This window comes from Neomonachus schauinslandi, chromosome 8, assembly GCF_002201575.2.
Source record: "Neomonachus schauinslandi chromosome 8, ASM220157v2, whole genome shotgun sequence".
In the NCBI taxonomy this organism is placed as follows: domain Eukaryota; kingdom Metazoa; phylum Chordata; class Mammalia; order Carnivora; family Phocidae; genus Neomonachus; species Neomonachus schauinslandi.
This window is the reverse complement of record NC_058410.1, coordinates 68,636,509-68,658,392: the sequence shown is the minus strand read 5'-3', so window position 1 is coordinate 68,658,392 and position 21,884 is coordinate 68,636,509. Positions and strand designations below refer to the sequence as shown.

General features: G+C 36.1%; 1 protein-coding gene across 7 annotated transcripts in view; it reads right to left on the bottom strand.

Moving 5' to 3' along the window:
- MAP3K7 (mitogen-activated protein kinase kinase kinase 7) overlaps positions 1–21,884 on the bottom strand; it is a 72,966-nt gene that overhangs the window by 26,898 nt on the left and 24,184 nt on the right. For 3 of the 7 annotated variants that reach the window (XM_021693647.1, XM_044917645.1, XR_002480523.1), the window contains exons 6-12: positions 18,705–18,829; positions 15,337–15,465; positions 13,429–13,559; positions 11,376–11,457; positions 8,268–8,398; positions 7,477–7,606; positions 3,845–3,925 (exon numbers count right to left, since the gene is read on the bottom strand). In XM_021693647.1, coding sequence (XP_021549322.1) covers positions 3,845–3,925; positions 7,477–7,606; positions 8,268–8,398; positions 11,376–11,457; positions 13,429–13,559; positions 15,337–15,465; positions 18,705–18,829 — 809 coding nt within the window. Of the gene's footprint in view, positions 1–3,839; positions 3,926–7,476; positions 7,607–8,267; positions 8,399–11,375; positions 11,458–13,428; positions 13,560–15,336; positions 15,466–18,704; positions 18,830–21,884 lie in introns of all 7 variants that reach the window. The other 4 variants (XM_021693648.1, XM_044917646.1, XR_002480524.1 and 1 more) reach the window with 2 other exon arrangements.

The window sequence follows — 21,884 nt, the reverse complement described above, 5'->3', positions numbered from 1 at the left end:
TTATCTTTTATATTGGGATTTTTGAAAGAAATGTAAAATTTAGCTATTCTAACACCAGTAAATACTATCAGAATGTATTATATAGTTTCATAATTCATAATCCCTATTTCATTTGAGTATATGAGATGAAGATGGGGGAAAAAACAGAACCTCGGAAGCCTGGATATAACAAAACGAATGTGAGAAAGTCAAGAAAATCCAAGTAGAAGAACCAAATAAACAAAAATTCGTATTCTTATTAAAATCTTGGAGGAAAAAAATTAGTAAATTTAAAGCAATCTAATAATATGCCACTCATTCACCTTTTCTTTAAATAAAAGTAAAACAAATTAAAAGGAACTGGCTAAAAGGGAGAAATGATTATGCTTTTAAAACTTGGAAAATATTTAAGAAAGTCTATTTCCTCTTCTCAAAGTTCATTTCAATTTATCAGTTTATCATGTTCAATAAACAAATAGATTAGAAAATGGTAGGTCAAACAGTTTAAATCCTGAGCAAGAAACCTCTACATTTACATTTACTTTGCTTAGATCGAACCCTGTTACTTGACAGGGCCCTCTCCACAAATGAAGAATTAGCAAAATGTCATACTCTACTGGCAATCTGCTATTAACTACGTGTTGCTTTGTAATAAAAAGCCAGATTGATCTATAGCCACTCTTTGTGGGCAGTGAAAAGTAGAAGGGAGTCATCAGCAGCAAATTTTGCCAATACTTCTTCAGAGCCAGCGTCAATGTACAAGAGGTATAAAAAATTGTGTAGCTTGATCCATAGGAACTCCTGAGGTATTAAAGGGTCTATTTTTGCATGACTTGAGTGACTATTACATTAATGAATGTCATTGTAAGCCTTAGATTGCTTGCTCTTCCTCATCTGAATGATGGCAGAATATAAAACAGTGCAAAGAGCAAGCAAAAAACAAGACTTGAATTTGTCCACCTGTGACTAGATTAGGCATTTCAGTCATTTTACAATTTAAACAACTTGGTAAATTTTAAAAAATTCAAGCAAGACACACCTTCAAAAAGATATATTTGTACATTGCCAATAAGTACACATAAAAGTTTTGTGATGCTTAAAGGAACACTCTCTTTTATTACAAGAGGCAGTTCATTCCAAGAAGTACATTAGACCCAGTATACTGGACTTGGCCAAAGGAAAGTATTATTCAAAATACTTATTCATTACAGATAAGATAAAAAAAAATTGCTGTATTTAAAAAAATGCTTACAAATGGGATCCAATATTAATGAGTACCTGTTTGGGTATATCAAGAGGTTCTGTAATACCACAGAACTTGTGGGAAATGGGACTTTGAAGAAACAAATTCTAAAAGGTACTAAGAAATTTGGGGAATTAAGTATCTTCCTTTATAATTTAAAATGGTCATGTAAGACCATTTGAAATATTCTCAAAGTATGGGTTATATTTTTATATTTAATTTAATTTTTAAAAATACAACTTAAGAACACATTAATGTCTGGCTTTTATGTCCAACTGTTGTTAATTTCAGTGCTTGTATTCTTTTATTAAAGAAAGCAAAACTGATTAGGTTAATGTTTGGATATCTGGGGGGGGAAGTCATCAAGAATATTTAATAAAATGTGTTATTGAATACCATTTCTATTTGAATAGCATTGTTGCTCTGGCAATTAAGAGCAGACTTAAGGTTTCCTGACTCCAATAAGGACCCAGTGTCAAGAGAGGGTCTTCTGGCCAAAGAGCTCTCTTTAATGTGAACACTAAAGAGGAGCAAGGCAGAATTACTCTATCTTCTCTGACTCCAACAAAAGAGAAGAAAATGGACGTGACTTGGAGTCAGATCTAGGTTGGGATCCTGGCTATGTGGCCTCTGGGAAAACCACTCAAAACCCATTAGATCTAAGTTCCTCATTCGTAAAATAGCCATAATTTTATCTGGTAACCCATTTATAAGACTGCTATAGAGGTCAATTAAGAATGTGTACTCTGAACTACTTTATAGGCCACACAAGAGCATCTAAGCAGGGTTTCTCAACATCGGTACTCTTGACATTTAAGGCTGGGTAATTCTTGGCTTTTGGAAGATTGTCTGGTACACTGTAGGATGTTTAGCAGCATCCCGGGCTCCTGCCCACCATATATGTGCCACCTGCCACTTGTGACAACCAAACGTGTTTCCAGATGTTGCCAAATATCCCCTGGAGGGCAAATTCATCCTGGTTGAGAACCATTAAGACTATTCTTTCTCTTTTCTCTCCCTGTATTTTGTACTGTATTTTGTACAGTACTGGCTACAGCATTCAGTACATGTGTGTGTATGTGTTCTTAATGCCTACTCATAGACATGGATTAAGATTATACTGCCATTTGCCTAAATTCTCCTGATTCACTCAAACATTGAAAGTAATCACACTTAACAGTATGCATGTTTAAGTGTTCCCACTTCTTTAGTCAAAATATTATTCTCTTAAACACTGTACCTTTCAGCATGGAGGTAAAATGATCTCAAGTACTTTGTTAATTCTGTAAGCACGCCGTGACTTAATAAATGAAATTACTATGTGAGAAATGGGTTAACTCTTTTCTCTGAACAGCAATAGTGATGATGTTATAGAATAAAGCACTTTGAAAGAATAAAAATTAATTACTTTAATATAAAATGGTTTTCTACAGATAAAATGCCTAAGAATTGTATTATTTATGTTTTATGCACATTTATAATTTATACAGATTTTATATGTATCCTAGTTCCTGGCCATGGGAGGTAATAATAGTTTGTTCATTTAATAGGTACATATTTATTAAACACTATGTGTGAGGCACTGTCAGATAACTGCTGATACTGTCAACCGTAAGTAGCAAAGACATGGTCTCTATTCTGTTTTCATTTTACTAGAGGAGAAAATGACCTCTAGGTATTCAACTACGATACAATACTATGCTAAAAGCACAATCACAGGCAGTGTATAGAGTGCTGAGGAGTTTACCCAAATCACACCCATGAATGTGTTGTGTGGGAAAAACTGTGTATTTCTTTTTGGGGAAGAGGTGGAGGAAAACCCAAAGCAGATGGAGAAATAAATGATAATTTTGATGACATATATTAATCGATAATGAAGGTCACATATGCCATTTAAGCTTCTGCCTAATATGGTGATTTAGAGTCATCTATGAAATTATTACTATAACAAATAAAAGGAATTTACCAATTAAGACTGAAGTACCATGTGTGAGTTAGGTATAAAAACATGTAATTTGCAAGAAGATTCTCTTGATAACATACAAGAATCAGAATTGACCATGATTCTTTGGCAAGATACCATGCAAAACAGCAAATCTCATTTAGTTTTGTTTCTATTTTCTAGTTAAGGCAAAATGGTATTTAGCAATTCTCTTTTTTCAACTTCAAATTTCACTTGCTACCAACAGAAAGAGGCTTGGAGAGGAAGCCTAGAGGGAACCCCAGAAGTAGAAACTAAGGAAGGAAAGGAGCCAAGGTCAACAAATATTTTTAAATAGTTGTTTCCTCTTTCTGCTGGGTGCAAATAAAGTCTTGGTTCAGCTCATCTGCTCACTTAAAAGCAGGGAGGAAGTTGGTAAAATTCTAGGCTAGTATTCTCCCTTCTGGGAAAAGGTTTACTTTGCCTTCTATTCTACCCTCATTTTTGGAGATTTAAGGTATCCTGTCAAGTCTGCTTCAGTATATATAAATGTATAGTTTTCAATCTGTCTTCCTAATCTCTGCATGCAAGGTATCTCTTTTTATGTCCTAAACAAATTGGAGCAAGAAGCATTTTATAAGTACCAGGGATCATTATTCCGGTCCCATAGCTATTAGACCAACTCAGGTGGTCTATGATACCTGATATGACGATCTCAGGGACATCCAGAATGTTGCCAAATGAAGCAGTTTTACGGTGGCCCCGTTTAGGCTTGGAATAGGCTGCAAAAACATATATATACAGTATACATGCAAACAACCACAAACAGTAACACAGAAAACGATTAACTACAAAAACAGAATACTTTTCAAATAGTTATGTTAATAATACTTCATGCAGAATGGCATGCAGAACTATCTAACTTTTCATCCATGCTTAGAAAAGGCGTGATTTAGGAGAAAAATATCAATAAAGATGTCTCACATACTGGTTTTAATTAGCAGGAAAAAAAATAAAAAGGACAGAGACAAACAAAGCTGCAGGGTAATGAGGAAGCTAAATTTCAAACATGTTCAGAGAAACAATCTACCTAAGTGAAATCGCTGATAAGCAATGAAGGGCTAGGATGAAAGTGGGAAGGGAGAGAGGAGTTAAAACGAAATAAGCTGCCATATTTGTTTTAATCACACAAACACAGGAATATATGTTCAAATTAGGTGTTTCTTGAAGTGTGCTATAAATAAAATTTGTGATTATATGATAATTATTGAATCAAAGTGTGAAATGTATATGCTTTTTAAAATGTATTTACAGATACTTCTATTAAACTGAATATTTACTGTAGTTTCCAAAGTTCAAGGTACATTTCCATTAAATGTGAACAGTATTAAAAGCTGGAGAATATGAGTTTTTCAAAGACAATTCATAAAAAAAATCTGAACTGTATAAAATTCAGTGATGTTCAATGGCATCTGTTCTACATTTAGAGAGGGTGGGATAATTTAAATGTGTGGTTGTTTTTAACCTAGTGAAATATCACTTCTGTAAGGAATAATTATAAACCAGTACCTGACTAGAAAATTGACACTAGCAAAGATATAAAACTGTTATAACACCACTTCTTATTTTAGAGTAGTAATCATTATTTAGCACATCTAACTTGAATGATATCCTTGAAGTGGAAAGGTTCCCCAAGTGTGAAGATATGTCACTGTGTGCACTATTCATCTGCCACTACACTGAGATGCCCTCACTCCACAGGAAAACACCTGTGACTCAGAGACCAGGAGGGCTTGTTAGTGGCTAATGAGCTCCATTCAACTTGATCATTTATAAAGATCCATCCGTGTGGTAAAGACTTCCAGTCCCCTGCCAATCTCTATTCTTCCCCTCTTTCTAGCAACAGAACCCTGACTTTACTCAGGACAGCAATGTCCCCAGATAAAAGATCACAGATCCTTTTTTCCCTTGCAGCCAGGTGTGGTCATTTGACCATATTACTATGGCCAAAGGCATCTATATGGAAGTTGTTAGGGGGAACTTCTGGTAAAGATCCTTGAAAGAGCTTGGGCATAGGCCCTTTGGCCTTCCCCTAATTTTCCTTTCTTGCTGCCTGGACTGTGGATGTGACAACTGCAATTATGATAGCTATTCTGGAGCACAAAGTTACCTTAAGGATGGAAGCCACACAATAGGATTGTGACCCAGAAACAGAGGAGCTCAGTTGCCTAATGATCATAGAGGCTACCTTCAAATTTCTTTATGTGTGAACAAGAAAGCTTATGTGTTAAAGACACTGCTATTTTGAATATTCTGTTATAGCTAGCCGATTCTAGTGCTGATATAATCAGTGTTCATTAGTAGATGAAGACAAGTACAATATGTTGGTCCTCTGGAAAACTTCTGAAAAGAGCTCCACAAAAAATGAGAATTTCTATTTAGAAAAAAAGAAAAACAACAAATGAATGAGAAAAAAGACCTTAAAAAAAAAAAAAACAACAAAGAAACCCCAAACAAACCTGGTTAGCTAAGTTAAAAAATATATATACTAATATACATGAAAATACACATGTATACACATATATGGTTAAGAGACCAGAGGTAAATACACAAAATTGTTAAGTGTTTATCTCTTAAGTGGGACAATTATGGAAAACTGGTTTTTTTTGGTTGTTTCCATTTTCACATTTTCCATAAAAGAAATGTATTTACTTTTATAATTAGCTCCCCTCTACCCCTGGAAGAACTGGAAAGAAAACAAACCAGCATTACTAAGCTCAAACCTGGTTAGAAAGAAGGTTACATGTTCACTCAGGTAATAAAACATATACAACTGACCCTTGAACAATATGGGTTTCAATTGCGTGGGTCCAATTATATGTGATTTAAAAAAAAATACAGTATAGTACTGCAAATGTGTTTTCCTTATAATATTCTTTTTTTTTTTTAAAGATTTTATTTATTTGAGATTTATTTATTTTATTTTATTTATTTATTTGAGCTCCCTGCTGAGCAGGGAGCCAGATGTGGGGCTGGATCCCAGGACCTGAGCCAAAGGCAGACACTTAACCGACTGAGCCACCCAGGTGCCCCTAGTTTCCTTACAATATTCTTAATAACATTTCTTTTCTCTAGTTTACTTTATTGTAAGAATACGGTATATAATACATATAATATACAAAACATGTGTTAACTATTTGTTATTGGTAAGGCTTCAGATCAACAGTAGTAGTTAAGTTCTGGGGGAGTCAAAAGTTACATATGGACTTTCTTTCTTTTTTTTTTAAGATTTTCTATATTTGAGACAAAGCGAGAGAAAGAGAGCAAGAGAGCATGAGGGTGGGGGGGGGAGGTGAGCAGAGGGAGAAGGAGGCTCTCCAATGAGCAGAGAGCCTGACACGGGGCTTGATCCCAGGACCCTGACATCATGACCTGAGCTGAAGGCAGACACTTAACTGACTGAGTCACCCAGGCGCCCCTGGATTGACTGATTGATGTTCTTTCGCTTTCCTTCCTTCCTCTTTTTTTCTTCCTTCCTTTCTTCTTTCTTTGATTTAATTTTTTTAGGTTTGACTTATTTATTTATTTAGAGAGAACAAGCCGGGGGAGGGGCAGAGAGAGAGGGAGAGTGAGAATCTCAAGCAGATTCCCTGTCAGACGCTCGACTGACTACGCCAGCATGTGGATTTTCAACTGCATGGTGGGCTGATGCCCTGAACCCGGGCGATGTTCAAGGGTCAACTGTAATTGTTTTTGTGCTAACCAGTCCTTCTGTAATTAATCATTTTAAGAACTGAAAAAATGGAATTCAAATGCTGGCTTTTTCAAGATTGAATAAAATTACCATGATATTTTATATAACAATTAAAAGAACTAGCTACACCCAACTTAGCTATTTTTGCTACTGGAAGGAAGAGGGGCAGACAGTAAGGCCAAATCATATTTGGATCTAGGGTACATTTTTCTGCTAAAACAAAATATTTGCTATTATTTGAAGTCAGCACAAATTCTAGTAGAATCACTAAAAATCCTCTAAAACATTCTGGTTTTGGCAAAATTTCAATTTCCCACTTAAATTTTCAGTTCACGTTTGAGCTGAAAGAATTACATTTGATAAAAATATATTTTATGATCCAAATAATTTTACAAGTCATACCTGCTTTATTTATGGAACTGGAGAAAAACATACAAATTATTTGCTAGAAGCTTAGAAAGTATATTGTAAGCCTACTTCCTGCTTTAAAAAAATTTATGACATAAAAAACCTGACATTCCCACTACTGAAACAAAACTACTCTTTCCACTCCTCTTCAGATTTTTATTTCCTTTTTACCTGTGGTCGCAGCAATCCTGGCTTCTATTTCAGACATGTCAGCACTCATCCTCTTGCCCTCAGAGGCTGGGGGCAAGCTCTCCACACTGCTCCCACGGGAAGCTCCCAAGCTTAAACGTCCCGATTCACTCTGTTAAAATTATAGGTCAATTTGAATTACTGAAGCTCTTTAAATTGAAAAATCCTGGGCAGCCTAGGAGGAGGAAGATATCACCTGAGATTCTTAATGGATTCTGTTCTGAAAGAAAAGGGAAGTTTTAGGGAGAGGGAGCTGCAGCGGTAAGGGAGAGAAAGCTACAGACGCTGCCTTTAGGAAAGGGCAGTCACTGGAGTTGGGAGTTAAAGGCTACAATTATTTTAACCTAAATGCCTCAGGTAAGATGAATAAAATCACTTAAAATACTTTTAAATCAACAACAGCAAAAATATAATAAATCTGAACAATACGAAATGATAGACTTAGGACAAACTCCTTTAACTGGGTAATAGAACCAAGAAATAACCATTTTACTTTTTTGTTTTTTAGCATTTTACATTTTTAATCACCAACATTAAAGTTAGGGAACATCACAGGGAAGGAGCTGCACTGTGGCAAAGGCAGCAATCATCAGGAGGGAAAATAATTTGGTGATAAACAGTAGGAAAATCTCATTTTATGTCTCTATTCTGTCTGCTTTAGGAACAAGACTCAGCACTTGTATAATGGAAGATGACAAACAATTTCAGTTAGTATAAAGTTATGACTACTAGTAAGGTCATCATATGATTTTACTTTTAGTAACAAAACAAACCTGTTGCTTTGCCTGATTTTTCAACAATTTTGATTCTAAGCGTTTAATAGTATCATTTGTGGCAGGAACTTGCTCCATATTAGTGTCACTTTTATTACTGGTATTTGTAGAAGCGATGTCCATGAATGAGCCTAGGAAAGCAGAAATATTTATGATTACAGGTTGGGAATAATACAGATGCTTCATTCAATAATATGTAACTTAAATTCTTTCCGAAACTAACAAGACATGAATAGAAACAAAATAAGACTTTTTGAGCCAATGAAGATATCCAAACTCATTTTAAATGAAATTTAAGGATAGTACAAAAAGGGAACCAAAATGTTTAGTCTCCGAATAGTCAAGGATGACTGTAAGGTTTTCAGCCTCAGCTAGTAAATCACAGTTTAGGGATTAAATCCTTAATTAAGATGAGGAAGACCATGGGAGAATTAAGTTTGAGGGGAATGTCAGGAGCTTAGTTTTTGGAAAATAGTAAGTTTGAGTTCCTATTAGATATCAAGGAAGTAGCTGGATACAGGAGTACGAGGTTCAGGTCAGGTGTGAGCAAAGTACCAGCAAATAGAAGTATACAGTTATGATATTAGATAAGATTACTGAGGAAATGAGTGTAGAGAGATAAGCAAAAGAGCCTTAATGACTGAGCCCTAAGCATGCTGACATGAATAGGTTGGGAAGATAAAAAAAATTACCAGCAAAGGAAACTATCAGAGAAAGTGGCCAGAGATAGAAGATGGAAACCCAGGCTAGTATGGTATCCTAGAGACCAACTAAAGAAAGTGCTACATATAAAAAGAAAGTAATGAACTGTGTCAAATGTTACTGAAAGCCAAAAAAGATGATAACTAGGGGCGCTTCGGTGGCGCAGCTGGTGAAGCGTCCGACAAGATCTTGGTTTTGGCTCAGGTCATGATCTCAGGGTCATGAGATCGAGCCCCAAGTCAGGCTCTGTGCTCATCAGGGAGTCTGCTTAAGATTCTTTTTCTGTCTCCCTCTGCCCCCCTGCCCTGCCCTACTTGTGCATGCTCTCCCTCCCTCCCTCTCAAATAAATAAATCTTAAAAATAATGAGAACTGAAAATCATTTCAATTTAGTCATGTGGAGACAACTGGTGACCTTGACAAGAGCAATGCTGGAGTAGTGGTATAATAAAAGCCTGAATGGACTGGGCACTAGAGAGAATGAGGAAGAGAGAAGCTAAGAGGATGCAAATACAGACTATATATACCCTGGGAATGATTCCAATAGAAAGGCTGATGATGCAAGAGACTGAGGGAAGAACTGCTGGGAAGAGCAGGTGGGATACAGTGCACAAGGAGACAAACTTGCCTCTGGTGAGGAGCATGGAGAGCTCAGCCATAGTAACAGAAAAGAATGGAGAGCAGATGGGCACAGATACAGGTAGATGGGCAGATGGAGTAGGGGAGCTTCTGGAAGCTATCTTCTGATCGCTCCAATTTTTCTAAGAAATAGGCAAATAGGATCAGCAGAAAGTGAGGAGTGAAGAGGAGATATTTGAAGTTTGAGGAGAGAGGCTAAAGTATAAAATTAAGTCATCTAGGCGAGAGGAGATAAACTAAACTATAGTACAACCATCCAGCATCACTAAATCACTAAGGCATTTGAAGAGAGTAAACATGTGTTGTTTCCAGCCACATTCAGCTGCACTGGTACAGGCAAGGGCAAGCCAAGTGTCAGATTTAACCACTTGTGGTTTAGCCAAATAAGCCTAAGACAAGAAATTATAATAACTACCTGGAATTAAATGAAGGGAGGATGAAAGCAAAGATCTGAGAACTGTGGCTCAGTGAAAAGATGGAAGGATCAAAGGCCTGAAGGTCACCGTACTTAAACAGTTTGGAGGTGGTGGTAGAAACAAATAATGGAGAAGTTCACTTTAGAATTCAGAGCAACTTAAAGATTTTCAGTAAAAATAGAATTTGGGAGTAACTATTAAATCAGCTTAAAATAAATGTAATTATTTTTGAGGTGGGGGAAACAGATGAGCAAAAATATTTGTCAGTAAAAATAAAATTTTAAGTACCAGATAAATATATGTGTACATATACAGGTACACATGTACCTTTTAGTTGTAATTAAATTAATAATGAATGCTTAAAATGCCATATATTTTGAAAAGCACAATTTTTCTTAGAGACTTATTTCTGCTTTTTGATGACCACAAACTACAGATTCCACTACTACTCTGTATTTATTTATTTATTCATTTATTTTTTAAAAGATTTTATTTATTTATTTGACAGAGAGAGACACAGTGAGAGAGGGAACACAAGCAAGGGGGGGTTGGAGAGGGAGAAGCAGGCTTCCCGCTGAGCAGGGAGCCCGATGTGGGGCTCGATCTCAGGACCCTGGGACCATGACCTGAGCCGAAGGCAGTTGCTTAACGACTGAGCCACCCAGGCGCCCTACTACTCTGTATTTAGAAAACTAATGAACTTTGAACTAAAAATAAGAGTTCTTAAATAAGAGTTTCTATAGACTCTTCTACAAAGACCAAAAAGTAGAGTGTTCATGATGAAGAAATATGCTGTTTTTTACATTTACAATGATTCCTAATATTATGTGATCTACCCGTATCTGTGTAAAAAACGATTTTATTTTTCAAATAAAGAATGACATTCCCAGGGCGCCTGGGTGGCTCAGATGGTTAAGCGTCTGCCTTTGGCTCAGGTCATGATCCCAGGGTCCTGGGATCGAGTCCCGCATCGGGCTCCCTGCTCAGCAGGGAGTCTGCTTCTCCCTCTCCCTCTGCCTCTCCCCCTGCTTGTTCTCTGTCTCTCTCGCAAATGAATAAATAAAATCTTTAAAAAAAAAAAAGAATGACATTCCCAGCAATACAATATCCCATATCTTTTTATATTTAACTATGCAAGAATTCTAAGATTTGGAAGCCGGTCTTTAGTAACTCTTTAATCTGGGTACCTTCATGAAGAATGATGCACCTGGAAACCCAAATTGCAGTCAATCATACGAAATAAAGAAATTAAAATGCAAATGGAGACATCATTCATTGCCTCTTGATTATAATTTCATGGGAAAAGACACACAAAAAATTAGGGTTATTACTCTTCCAATCTACCCACTTACCTGTACTGGTGGCAGAGTTGCTTTGTCCTTCATCTGAATACTGACAAGGATACTGTAATGGCTCATCTGCTCCTGGAAAGTACTATATATGAAAAAGTAAATCACAATTTAAAATTTCTTTAATACAAAATAAATACTGCAAGAATTAACTTGAAGAATACACATTATTTACTTGTCCTGGGATGTGAAAGTAGCAGAGATGGTGCTTTATTTTCCCTAAGGCATATACTGAATTTATAGATGGCTAAACTCAGTATATGCCTTAAGTTTTTTTTTAATTTTATTATGTTAATCAGCATACATTACATCATTAGTTCCTGATGTAGTGTTCCGTGATTCATTGTTTGCGTATAACACCCAGTGCTCCATTCAGTACGTGCCCTCTTTAATACCCATCACCAGGCTAACCCATCCCCCCAACCCCCTCCCCTCTAGAACTCTCATTTTGTTTCTCAGAGTCCATAGTCTCTCATGGTTCGTCTCCCCCTCCGATTTTCCCCCCTTCATTCTTCCCTTCCTGCTATCTTTTTTTTTTTTTTTAACATACAATGTATTATTTGTTTCAGAGGTACAGGTCTGTGTGATTCATCAGTCTTACACAATTCACAGATGCCTTAAGTTTTTGATTTTACAAAGATGATGATAATGTGCTACTCTTAAATTTCAACTGTGATCAATGCTGTGTATGTACGTAAGTATCTATTTTACACAGAGCCTAGATAGTCCTCAAGAAAACAGCTTTATTTTTCTAGAGGAACAATCAAATATAATAGTATTCCTTGTAATTATGTAAAATGGATTTATGTTCTCATAGCACTGATACAAACTTCCAAATTGCAGAAATCATTGTCAGTCTGACAACTGAGCCTGGTATGCCATAGAATAATTGTTAGAACCAATATTTTGAATATCAAAGATAGATTATGGCTGTTCCTCTATAAAACGGAGATACAATATTGGAAATTTTTGCTGGACAAAAATTAGAATTTAGGGAAAAAAAGGCTTTCTTTTCAAATCAGACAAAGCACATATAAGTATAATTATAATTTGAACAATTTATATATCCCAATGTTTTAGGGTATCTCACTATGGAGACTAAGTTGTTTTCTTATGGGCACATCTTTAGGGCCTAGGATTCTAAATATAGCTGGTACCCACATATGATGGTAAGTTTTAATCAGATTAGTTCAATCTTGGTTTCCCTAAATAATTTTCAATAGAATAAACAAATCTTTGGCCATTTAGGAAGTCTATATTTAAGGAGACTGAAAGGTTCTTCTACTGAGCAAAATTGTTCTACTGTTCTAAAATTCATGCACTTTCATAAGTATGTGAACTTTTAAAGTCAAAGTACTGCTTGGGAGATTTTGTTAATGCACCAAAAACTAGAAGCCTAAAATTAACATAACAAAAAATTTTAAAAAAATTATTCAAATAATCCTAAAAGTGTTTGTTTATAGACTAAGAAATTTTGATAATCATTTGAAAGGGTTTTTCTAAATTAAAAAATTCTATCTATAAATCCTAGAAGTTTAACTTTTTAATGGTAAATAAAAAGCTAAAAATACGCAGTAAAACAACAGAAGGTAAAAATCATTAAATAAACGTGTCTGGGAATACAACCATTCTATTGCCTTGCATAAATGACTGCCTAATGAAGATCTGTACTCAAGAAAATTTAAAATTTAGTTTGGCAAGTATTAGAGTCAGAAAATACCTAAGTCCTGTATAAAGACATCTAATTTAGCTTCTCTCACATTACAGATGGGGCAACAGGCCCCAAAACACATCTGTCCACTAAGTTAAGCAGGAGGAAAAAGCAAGTTCAGAAACCTAGTCTAGCTATCTTTCCATTCTAAAGAACTAGATTTTACCCCCCAAAATAACGTTTCCTCCTCTGATTATGAGTAATAAATGCCCACTCTAATTAGGACAATACAGAAAAGTATAAAGCAAAAAATAGCAATAATGTCTTTTCACTTTAAAACCCCATTCAAACTCAGTATATATCAAATTCCCCTAAATCCAAAGCCCCTCAAAAGAAGGATTATACCCGCATCAAGTGAGTCATTATTTTCACAATTTCCTCCATTGAAGGGCGCTGAGAAGGATCTTTAGACCAACAACGAGTCATCAGGCTCTCAATGGGCTTAGGTAAATTTTTGATCAGTGGTGGTCGAGTACCTATAATTGAAAATTAGAGGAGGGGGGGAAAGAACGTATTTACCCAAAGAATGGTGTAAGCTTTTTATATGTATTTCCAATACAGTATTTATTTTATAGATCTTGTAATTTAAGATTTATTTTGGAATAATAAAAGTACTTTTTTTTGGTCTATTAGGTTTACATTACATTTTCATAAAGGGGATGGTTACACCTTTTGCGAAGTCAAATTAAAATTTTTATATTCATTATAGTAAAAATAAGACTGAGAAATAGTATCTCATTTGTTCTAAACACTGTTCTTTTAACAAATAATAATGGCTTAGTGGGTGCTTTATTAAGTAAAATAAAATGATGGTTTGAGGTAATCTTACTTGAACTAGATTTTCAGATTCACTGTAAAAATTTCAAATGTATTTGAAGAATCACCTTCCATATTGGAAAAGTCACCAACTCTGGTGTTATACTCACTGACCTCTAAATGACTCTTTTGTCAATGGCAGATCTTTTTGGCTGCTGTGAATCCATCCCTTCCCCAACTGAAAACTGTCAACTTTTGTGTAATTAACAAGACTACTATAGTGAGGTCCCTAACTTAAAGAAAGCCTCAAATATAATGAAATCTTTGTAATTCTACCAACTAACAAGTTAGTTCTTTTATTTTGTACTTCACTAACAGTCGATTATTTACTGACAATTGACAGAAAAACAAAACACACTGTCTTAGTCAATGCTCTAGCATTCTCTACAATGACATTAAAGGTAGTAAAATGAAAGGTAGTACAGGAAACAAACAAAAAAAACAAACCACTTAGGATTACTCAGATGATGGGACTGTTTGACAAGTCTATGAATCACCTAGTTAGGCAGGTATTTGTATGATCTGTGGAATAGTGTATTAAAATGCCATAATCAGAATGATTATAACCAACTGATAGAAATTAAATAATAGAGAATGATATAAAAATTAGGAAGGTTAAGCAATTTCCCTCCATGAAGAGTTTATTTTCCCAAATCAAATGTGAAATAACTTGATTAATGAAGAACATGTATTCTAACATCCTGAGTGGTTAGAAACATACAACTACATGTTTAAAAGAAGCAGGAGGGATAAAGGACATTGAGTTCGTAAGTCAATATAATATGGACACTGGGAGTCAGAAAGATCTGGATGGGAATCCCAGCAATACCACTTACTAATCTGATGACCTTGGACAACTTCCTTTCCCTCTCTAAGTCTCGGTTTCTGTAAAATTGTTAAATGAAGCAATAACAGTACACCCCTTATAAGGATGAATGAAAAGATAAAAAGAAAGCATATGTGAAGCACTCTGTGTTTTGCCTTTATGAATAGCTGAACTAACAATTCTTCTTCTTATTATTTGCTCCCTCAGGAGAAAAGGCTATACCTCCTCAATTAACCTTAAGAACCTTGAGAAAGATTTTATTTATTTTTTAAATTTTATTTTCTCCATGGAGTCCAATCTGAGGCTTCTCTATCGCCTAGAGAAAGCCAACCTAGGTAGTTGGCTCTGGCTGTCTACTGATGGCCTTTCCCTAACTAGCAGGATCAGCAGACCTCCTCAGCCTTAGGCAAACGACAGGACCACTCTCAGCCCTGCCCTACCTGATTTTGGGGGCGAGGGGGGAGGGTAGGTGATTGATGACAGCAAAGTATTCTGGTAACAAAGAACTGGACATTTTAATGTTAGGGATAAATGGTCTTGTTTAAGGTAGATCCAATTGTCCAGACAGAAAATACAGAAAATATATTAAAGAAAAATTTCTTTTTACGAACCGTTATGAACAGCCCACATAATACGGAAAGCTGGGCCACCAATCTCATCAAAGGGTTTCCGACGTGTTATTACTTCCCAAAGGATAATACCCCAGCTGAAGACATCACATTTTTCACTGTAATTGCTACCTAGAGAAAAAGGTGGTATAATTTTAAGATTCTTTTCCACATGAATTACAGGAACAAATGCCTACATAAATTTTTAAGAATGAGCACTGTGTACAAAAACAGGAAGATACAGCATGTAGAGCTGAGAAATTACTTACTTTTTTTTTTTTTTTAAAGATTTTATTTATTTATTTGACAGAGACAGAGACAGCAAGAGCAGGAACACAAGCAGGGGGAGTGGGAGAGGGAGAAGCAGGCTTCCTGCCGAGCCGGGAGCCTGATGTGGGACTCGATCCCAGGACCCTGGGATCATGACCTGAGCCGAAGGCAGTTGCTTAACCAACTGAGCCACCCAGGTGCCCGAGAAATTACTTTCTAAAGTACCTTAAGTCTCTGCAACAAAACACTTATTTATGAATTAAGTATTAATGATTAACTTTAGAAAGTCGGTCATTTTCTACCTTTTCGTCGAGAGGCACAGGATTTCTCTTTTATTTATTCTGACTTACACTTTCCATGGGGCAGAATATGAAACATTTGTACTTCCCTTTCTGTGATTTTTAAATCTTAAATTTTCTTCCCCCATTCATTCTCTTGATAGAACTACTCTACTATCACAGCAGAAGAGATTTCTAATTTAATGACAAGACTTTCTTTTCAATATCTGGCAAGATAAAATTCTTAATTTGCAGGGTGCCCGGGTGGCTCAGTCGTTAAGCGTCTGCCTTCGGCTCAGGTCATGATCCCAGGGTCCTGGGATCGAGCCCTGCATCAGGTTCCGTGCTCTGCGGGAGGCCTGCTCCTCCCCTCTCCCACTCCCCCTGCTTGTGTTCCCTCTCTCGCTGTGTCTCTCTGTCAAATAAATAAATAAAATCTTTAAAAAAAAAAAATTCTTAATTTGCAAACTTAAAAGTTGTAAGCAATGAAAATTATGGATAACAAATTTATAGTAAACAAATTTATGCTGCAAAATTTACAGGATCACTAAATTGGGTGAATCAGCACAATAAAGAGCCAAAAAAACCCCCCAAACCCCCAAAACCCACTGTATGAATGATTATAGTGATAATCACACATGTACTTAGCATGTGTACCACACAGGCACTAAGCAGTGCACTGTAAGCATGAAAATGATATTACAATCGAATTTGGGTTATAGGGGCTGCCATCTTTCAGAAATGAAGAAATCTGCATAGTCTTATAGTATGAACTTTATTACTCTAAATTTTAAAAGTAACCTTTATTTCTGGCCTCTTTTGTATAAAATAAATCTTTTTGCTCTTTACACTACAGTAATACTATGTGATTTTAACTCACAGAGAGGCATTTTAAATGAATTGTTTTAGGGGTGCCTGGGTGGCTCAGTTGGTTAAGTGTCTGACCAGCCAGGTCACCATCCCATGGTTCTGGGATCGAGTCCCATATCAGACTCCCTGCTCCACGGGGAGCCTGATTCTCCCTCTGCCTGCCACTCCCCGTGCTTGTGCGTGCACGCACGCACTCTCTCTCTGTCAAATAAAATCTTAAAAAAAAACAAATAGTTTTAAACCAATGTATTCTGTATATGAACTTAAAAACAGGAAGCATTATTTAATTTTGTATAATTTAACATTTGCTGGTTTCATTCATTTTTTAATTGAATTTTATGGCAAAACAGCTCCACTCAAGTGACCAACTGCATGGCAAATTTTTCTCGCAGGTGGCTAAAAACAAAGAAACAAAAAAACTTTAAATTCATCAAAAATAAAAGAAATAAGCCATCATCAGAATCTGATTACTAAACATATCTGAATTTTATGGACAGTCATACTTCCTAACATACAAATCACACATCTTCAGTTCAACTTTTCTCATTTAAAAGATAATTTGATGTTTTCATATAGAAACCTATTATGAAATTTGTGGATCATTCTTTTAGAACTTGAGTGAGATATGGAGATGTAAAAAAAAATTAAACATAAGCTTATCCTTTGTCTTTCTTAGTACTGTATTTCTGCCAAATAACTTGCATTACTTCTAAGGCATGCTCATTTACACTGTCAATTTTTAATTGCTAGGAAACCAATACAAAGCACAGTTATTCTTGGTATTTATGTTCTATAAAGTTTCTGTGAAGACTGGACTAGTGAATGCAGAGTCATTTGCTCGTAGGGGCAATCAGGGTTATGTTCCTGTGAACCTCTTAGTGTCAACTGATCAGTACATAACCTTGTTTTATATGTGTTTCTGTTTAAGACACCTTATTTAATATATATTATAGGGTCATTAACATTGAACTCATGGAACACCACTATAACTCATGCTTGAATAAAGATTAGCTAGCACATGTATTTTCTCTGTTAAGATATATCACAGTCTTGTCATACTTAGGAACACTAGAAAGCACTTCAATGCTGCCCTTGGAGACCATCTTAAACAGTGAAATCACCAACAAAAAGCCCATAAAAAGTGAAAAACAAACAAACAAACACGGCACTAAGTAGATCATTAAAATGACATAGTATGAGAGCTGAAATAAGAAGGCAGTGTGTTGTCTTGTTCCTCAGCTGGGAACATGTGTTGGATGACTCAAAATTTTCCCCTGCTCTGTACATGCCTGCAAATAACTATGAAAGCACCATGAATACTGATTTTAGGGTTAAAAATAGGCACGTTTTACAGCTGTAATAGGTGGAATATGAAAATAAGGCTTGATTGTACACACACTTGAACTTGCATAGGACACTGCTATGTGACACAATACAAATCCTGCTATGAGATTTAAGTCTAGGGCTGTACTTATTTACTACCTCCTTATTAGACTTTAATACAGTTGACCTGTGAATATTGATTTGAAATGCAGAGGTCCACTTAAATGCACATTTTTTTTTTGAGAAATACAGTACAATACTATAAATGTAGTTCCCTTACTATTTTCTTAATAACATTTTTTTTCAGTTTATTTTATTGTAAGAATACAGTAATACATCTATAAAATATGTGTTAAAAGATCGTTTATGTTATCACTAATGCTTCTGGTCAACAGTTGTCTATTAGTAGTTAGGTTTGGGGGAGTCAAAAGTTACATGTGGATTTCCAACTGCATGGTACAGTCAGCTCCACTAACCTCAGCATTGTTCAAGGGTCAACTGTATATCCTTTTTCTAATATGTACTATGCAGAAATAAAACCACTGAAACAGGATAAAGCCATAAACACACCCTGGATGTACATGGAGTAAGAAGGCAGATTATCAATCACAACGTGCTTTTGTCATTTACCTTCAAAAACTTCAGGTGCCATCCAAGCAGCACTCCCCTTGTTATTGGTCATATGAGTCTGAATATCACAGGCTGTACCAAAGTCACAGATTTTTAATACTGTCCCGCCTGCAACCAGCAGCAAGCTATTCACAAAAAACAAAAACAAAGGCTGTAAGACCAATACTTGATATCTACAATAAAAGAAGAGACATTTGTGGTTAAGCAAAATGTCATCATTCAACTTTTGTCAAATGCTTCCTGGTCACCCAAATAGCTCAATGGTTCACAGGAATATTAGCAAAAAATAAATGACCTTAACCTAGTTCTCTTAGGGAGACTGCTAGATCCACATTTTGATGTCTCCATCTCTATCTCCATAATCTTTCCTGACCATACATCTCCCTGGGCCAAAATAAAACATAGGGTTTAAAAAAGTCCTAGTAGGTCAACGTTACGTGTCCTAAAATGGAAGTAAGTGGATATCAATACCTTCGTAAATCACTTGTCCCCTAAACTCAATCTACCTATTGCAGTGTTTTTCAAGCTGCAGGCAGAAACCTAGTCATAAAATTTAAATCATAAAAATCTAGATCAGAGATCTGGAAACCTAAGTCACAAAACTCATTCAGTAGACTATAACAGCATTTAAAAAAATAGAATAGAAAATATCAAAGTGCATCACAATTAGTAAAATTAAATACTGTTTGATGTATGATGTTTCAGTTTTATACAGATTAATATGCACACATGATAGACTGTGAAGTATTTCTTATTGTGGATCATGGTCCAAATGTTTGCAAACCTGTTTTGTTCTTATTAACCTTATGGTGAACAGAGATAAGTCTTTAGCCTACTGTTGCCAGACTGGTTAGCTGTTCACTGACCCCATTTCCTTTCCCTCCTGGGCATAAAAGATTACCCTTTCCAGACTTCTGAGTAGTTAGATGGCTATATGACCATTCTAGCCAATGGGTTGTAGGTAGAAGTGATGTACTTCACTTTCAAGCCTGGCCATAAAAATCTCCCACATACATATATTCCTTTTCCTTTCCTCATATGCCACTGAATGCAGAGGATTTTGAAACTACAAGGAGCCTGGGATCCTGAGCCACCATGTGAGAAACTCATATGAGTAAAAAAATGGACTTCATATGAGTAAAAAATTGGACTTCATATGAGTAAAAAAAATAAACTTGTATTTTGTAAAGCCATGAGATTTCAGAGCTTACCTATTATAACACTGCCACTCTAACCAATGTAAGAAATTGGTATAGAAGTGGATGCTGTTATAACAAAAATCTAATATATTTGATATTAGCTTAGCAGTAGGGAACAAGAACGCTAAAACTGGAGGCTGGAAAGCTAGAGATCCATGTAATGACATGGCAAAACATCTGGTAAAATTTGTCTCCCATGATAATTTGTGGCCTTGAAGGACTGGAAAAACTGACTGCTTCTAAACACCAAATAGCAGGAAATAAGACTGACAAAGGCCCTTAAGACTCAGTACTGCACCAAAGAACAAATTAAGAGAAAGTACTTCCCACCTACACTTGATGATTTCACAGTGCCTCTGTTCAGCTGAGAAAAGGCAATGTGGCCAGAAATAAAATAAACCAGGTTCAAGATTTTATCTAAGAATGAATTCTGGTAATAGTCACAGGCACATGAAACTGACTGGAACCAGGGAGATCACAAGCCTACTTTTGAGGAAATTAATATTGCCAAAGGAACCACAAATTTCTAATTAAAAGACTTTTGACTGTTTTGAGTCTTACAACAATCCTCAGGACCCCAGATCTACCTAAGCAAGGTGCAGCTGTGAAAACCGCACAGCTTCGGAGGAGAGTATATGCCAATACCCACATCTGACATGGTATGAAGAATGCACAAAGAGAAACCTACAAAAGGGTGAAGCTTGGGAGTCATGAGCAATGGATAAGGGAGTTCCTTTTCAAGGGCCAAAGGAAGGTCTGATCAAGACCCCTCTCATAAATCCAGGGCAGAGGGACCAGACAATGCCAAGAAGTCAACCCTACAGACTAGTAACTGCTGTATGCCTCCATGCTTCCCTGTTCCCAGTGGAAACTTTCACTGATTGTCCTGTCTTTCTGCTATTATGTATTGTGTGAGCTGGGAGAGAGGTGACAGATAACTTGTCCTTTTAATTCATTTGTTTCCAAACTATGAGAGGCCACATCCAGACCAGCTGGAGGACCACATGTCATCCTGAGATGTTCATCCTGGATGGTGACTACAAGAGCCTTGGGGGATGTTTAACTGGCAAAGAGCAGTGTGTGGTTCTAACCTGTGGTTAGAGTAGTAAATACTCTGGGTGACTGGGACTGGCCAGTTGCTCATAAAAGCCATCCCCTTCTTCCTCTGGGGCATACAAGACATTTCCCAACCTGTCTTGTAGGTAATTATACCTAAGACTGAGTTGTGGCCACTGATATGTGGGTAGCGGGAGGGGCACTTCTAGGCCTGGCTCAAAAAACCTCTCGTATGTGATCTCCATTCTCTTTATCTGCTGGCTGAATACGTAAGTTCCCAAAGTCCTGGAGGATGGCAGAAGTACAAGACGGAGGGAGCTTAACTGGGTCCCTGAATGACAATATGGAAGATCATCTGCCAAACAGGAACACCTGTTTCGGATTTCACATGCATGAGCAATAAATTTCTACTGTGATAAGCCCAGTATTAGCTACAGCAGCTGGTGTTAAAACAACTAATATTCCTATTATGATTCCTTTAAAGAAACTGATACTCATAGAGTCTTAGTTTTTTATATCCCAATGTAACTTATTACTCCTATAAAAACTGAAATCAATATAAGGCATTTTAAAAGTGTAAAAAGAACTATGAAAGTAAAAGACAATTTTATTGGCTTATTAAAGAGTTAATTAAACATTTAAAAATAAATGCATAAAACACTTTCTATATGATTACCTAAAAAGCTTACAGTCATGTGTAAACAAGTAGAAGTAATTCTACTTGTTTTCTGTAAACAAGTAGAAATAATTCTTTATTTTGAATCCCCTTCAACCACCTTCTCTTACACGCAAAAAGGATTTTGTTTTATATAGCCAACATTTATTTTAATGTATGTTTATTTTGTTTCACCATTCCTTCTTGAATCTTATACTTGTCTTATGTAATCATTTTCTTTCTTCCCCAAATACCTTCAATTAAGGTCCA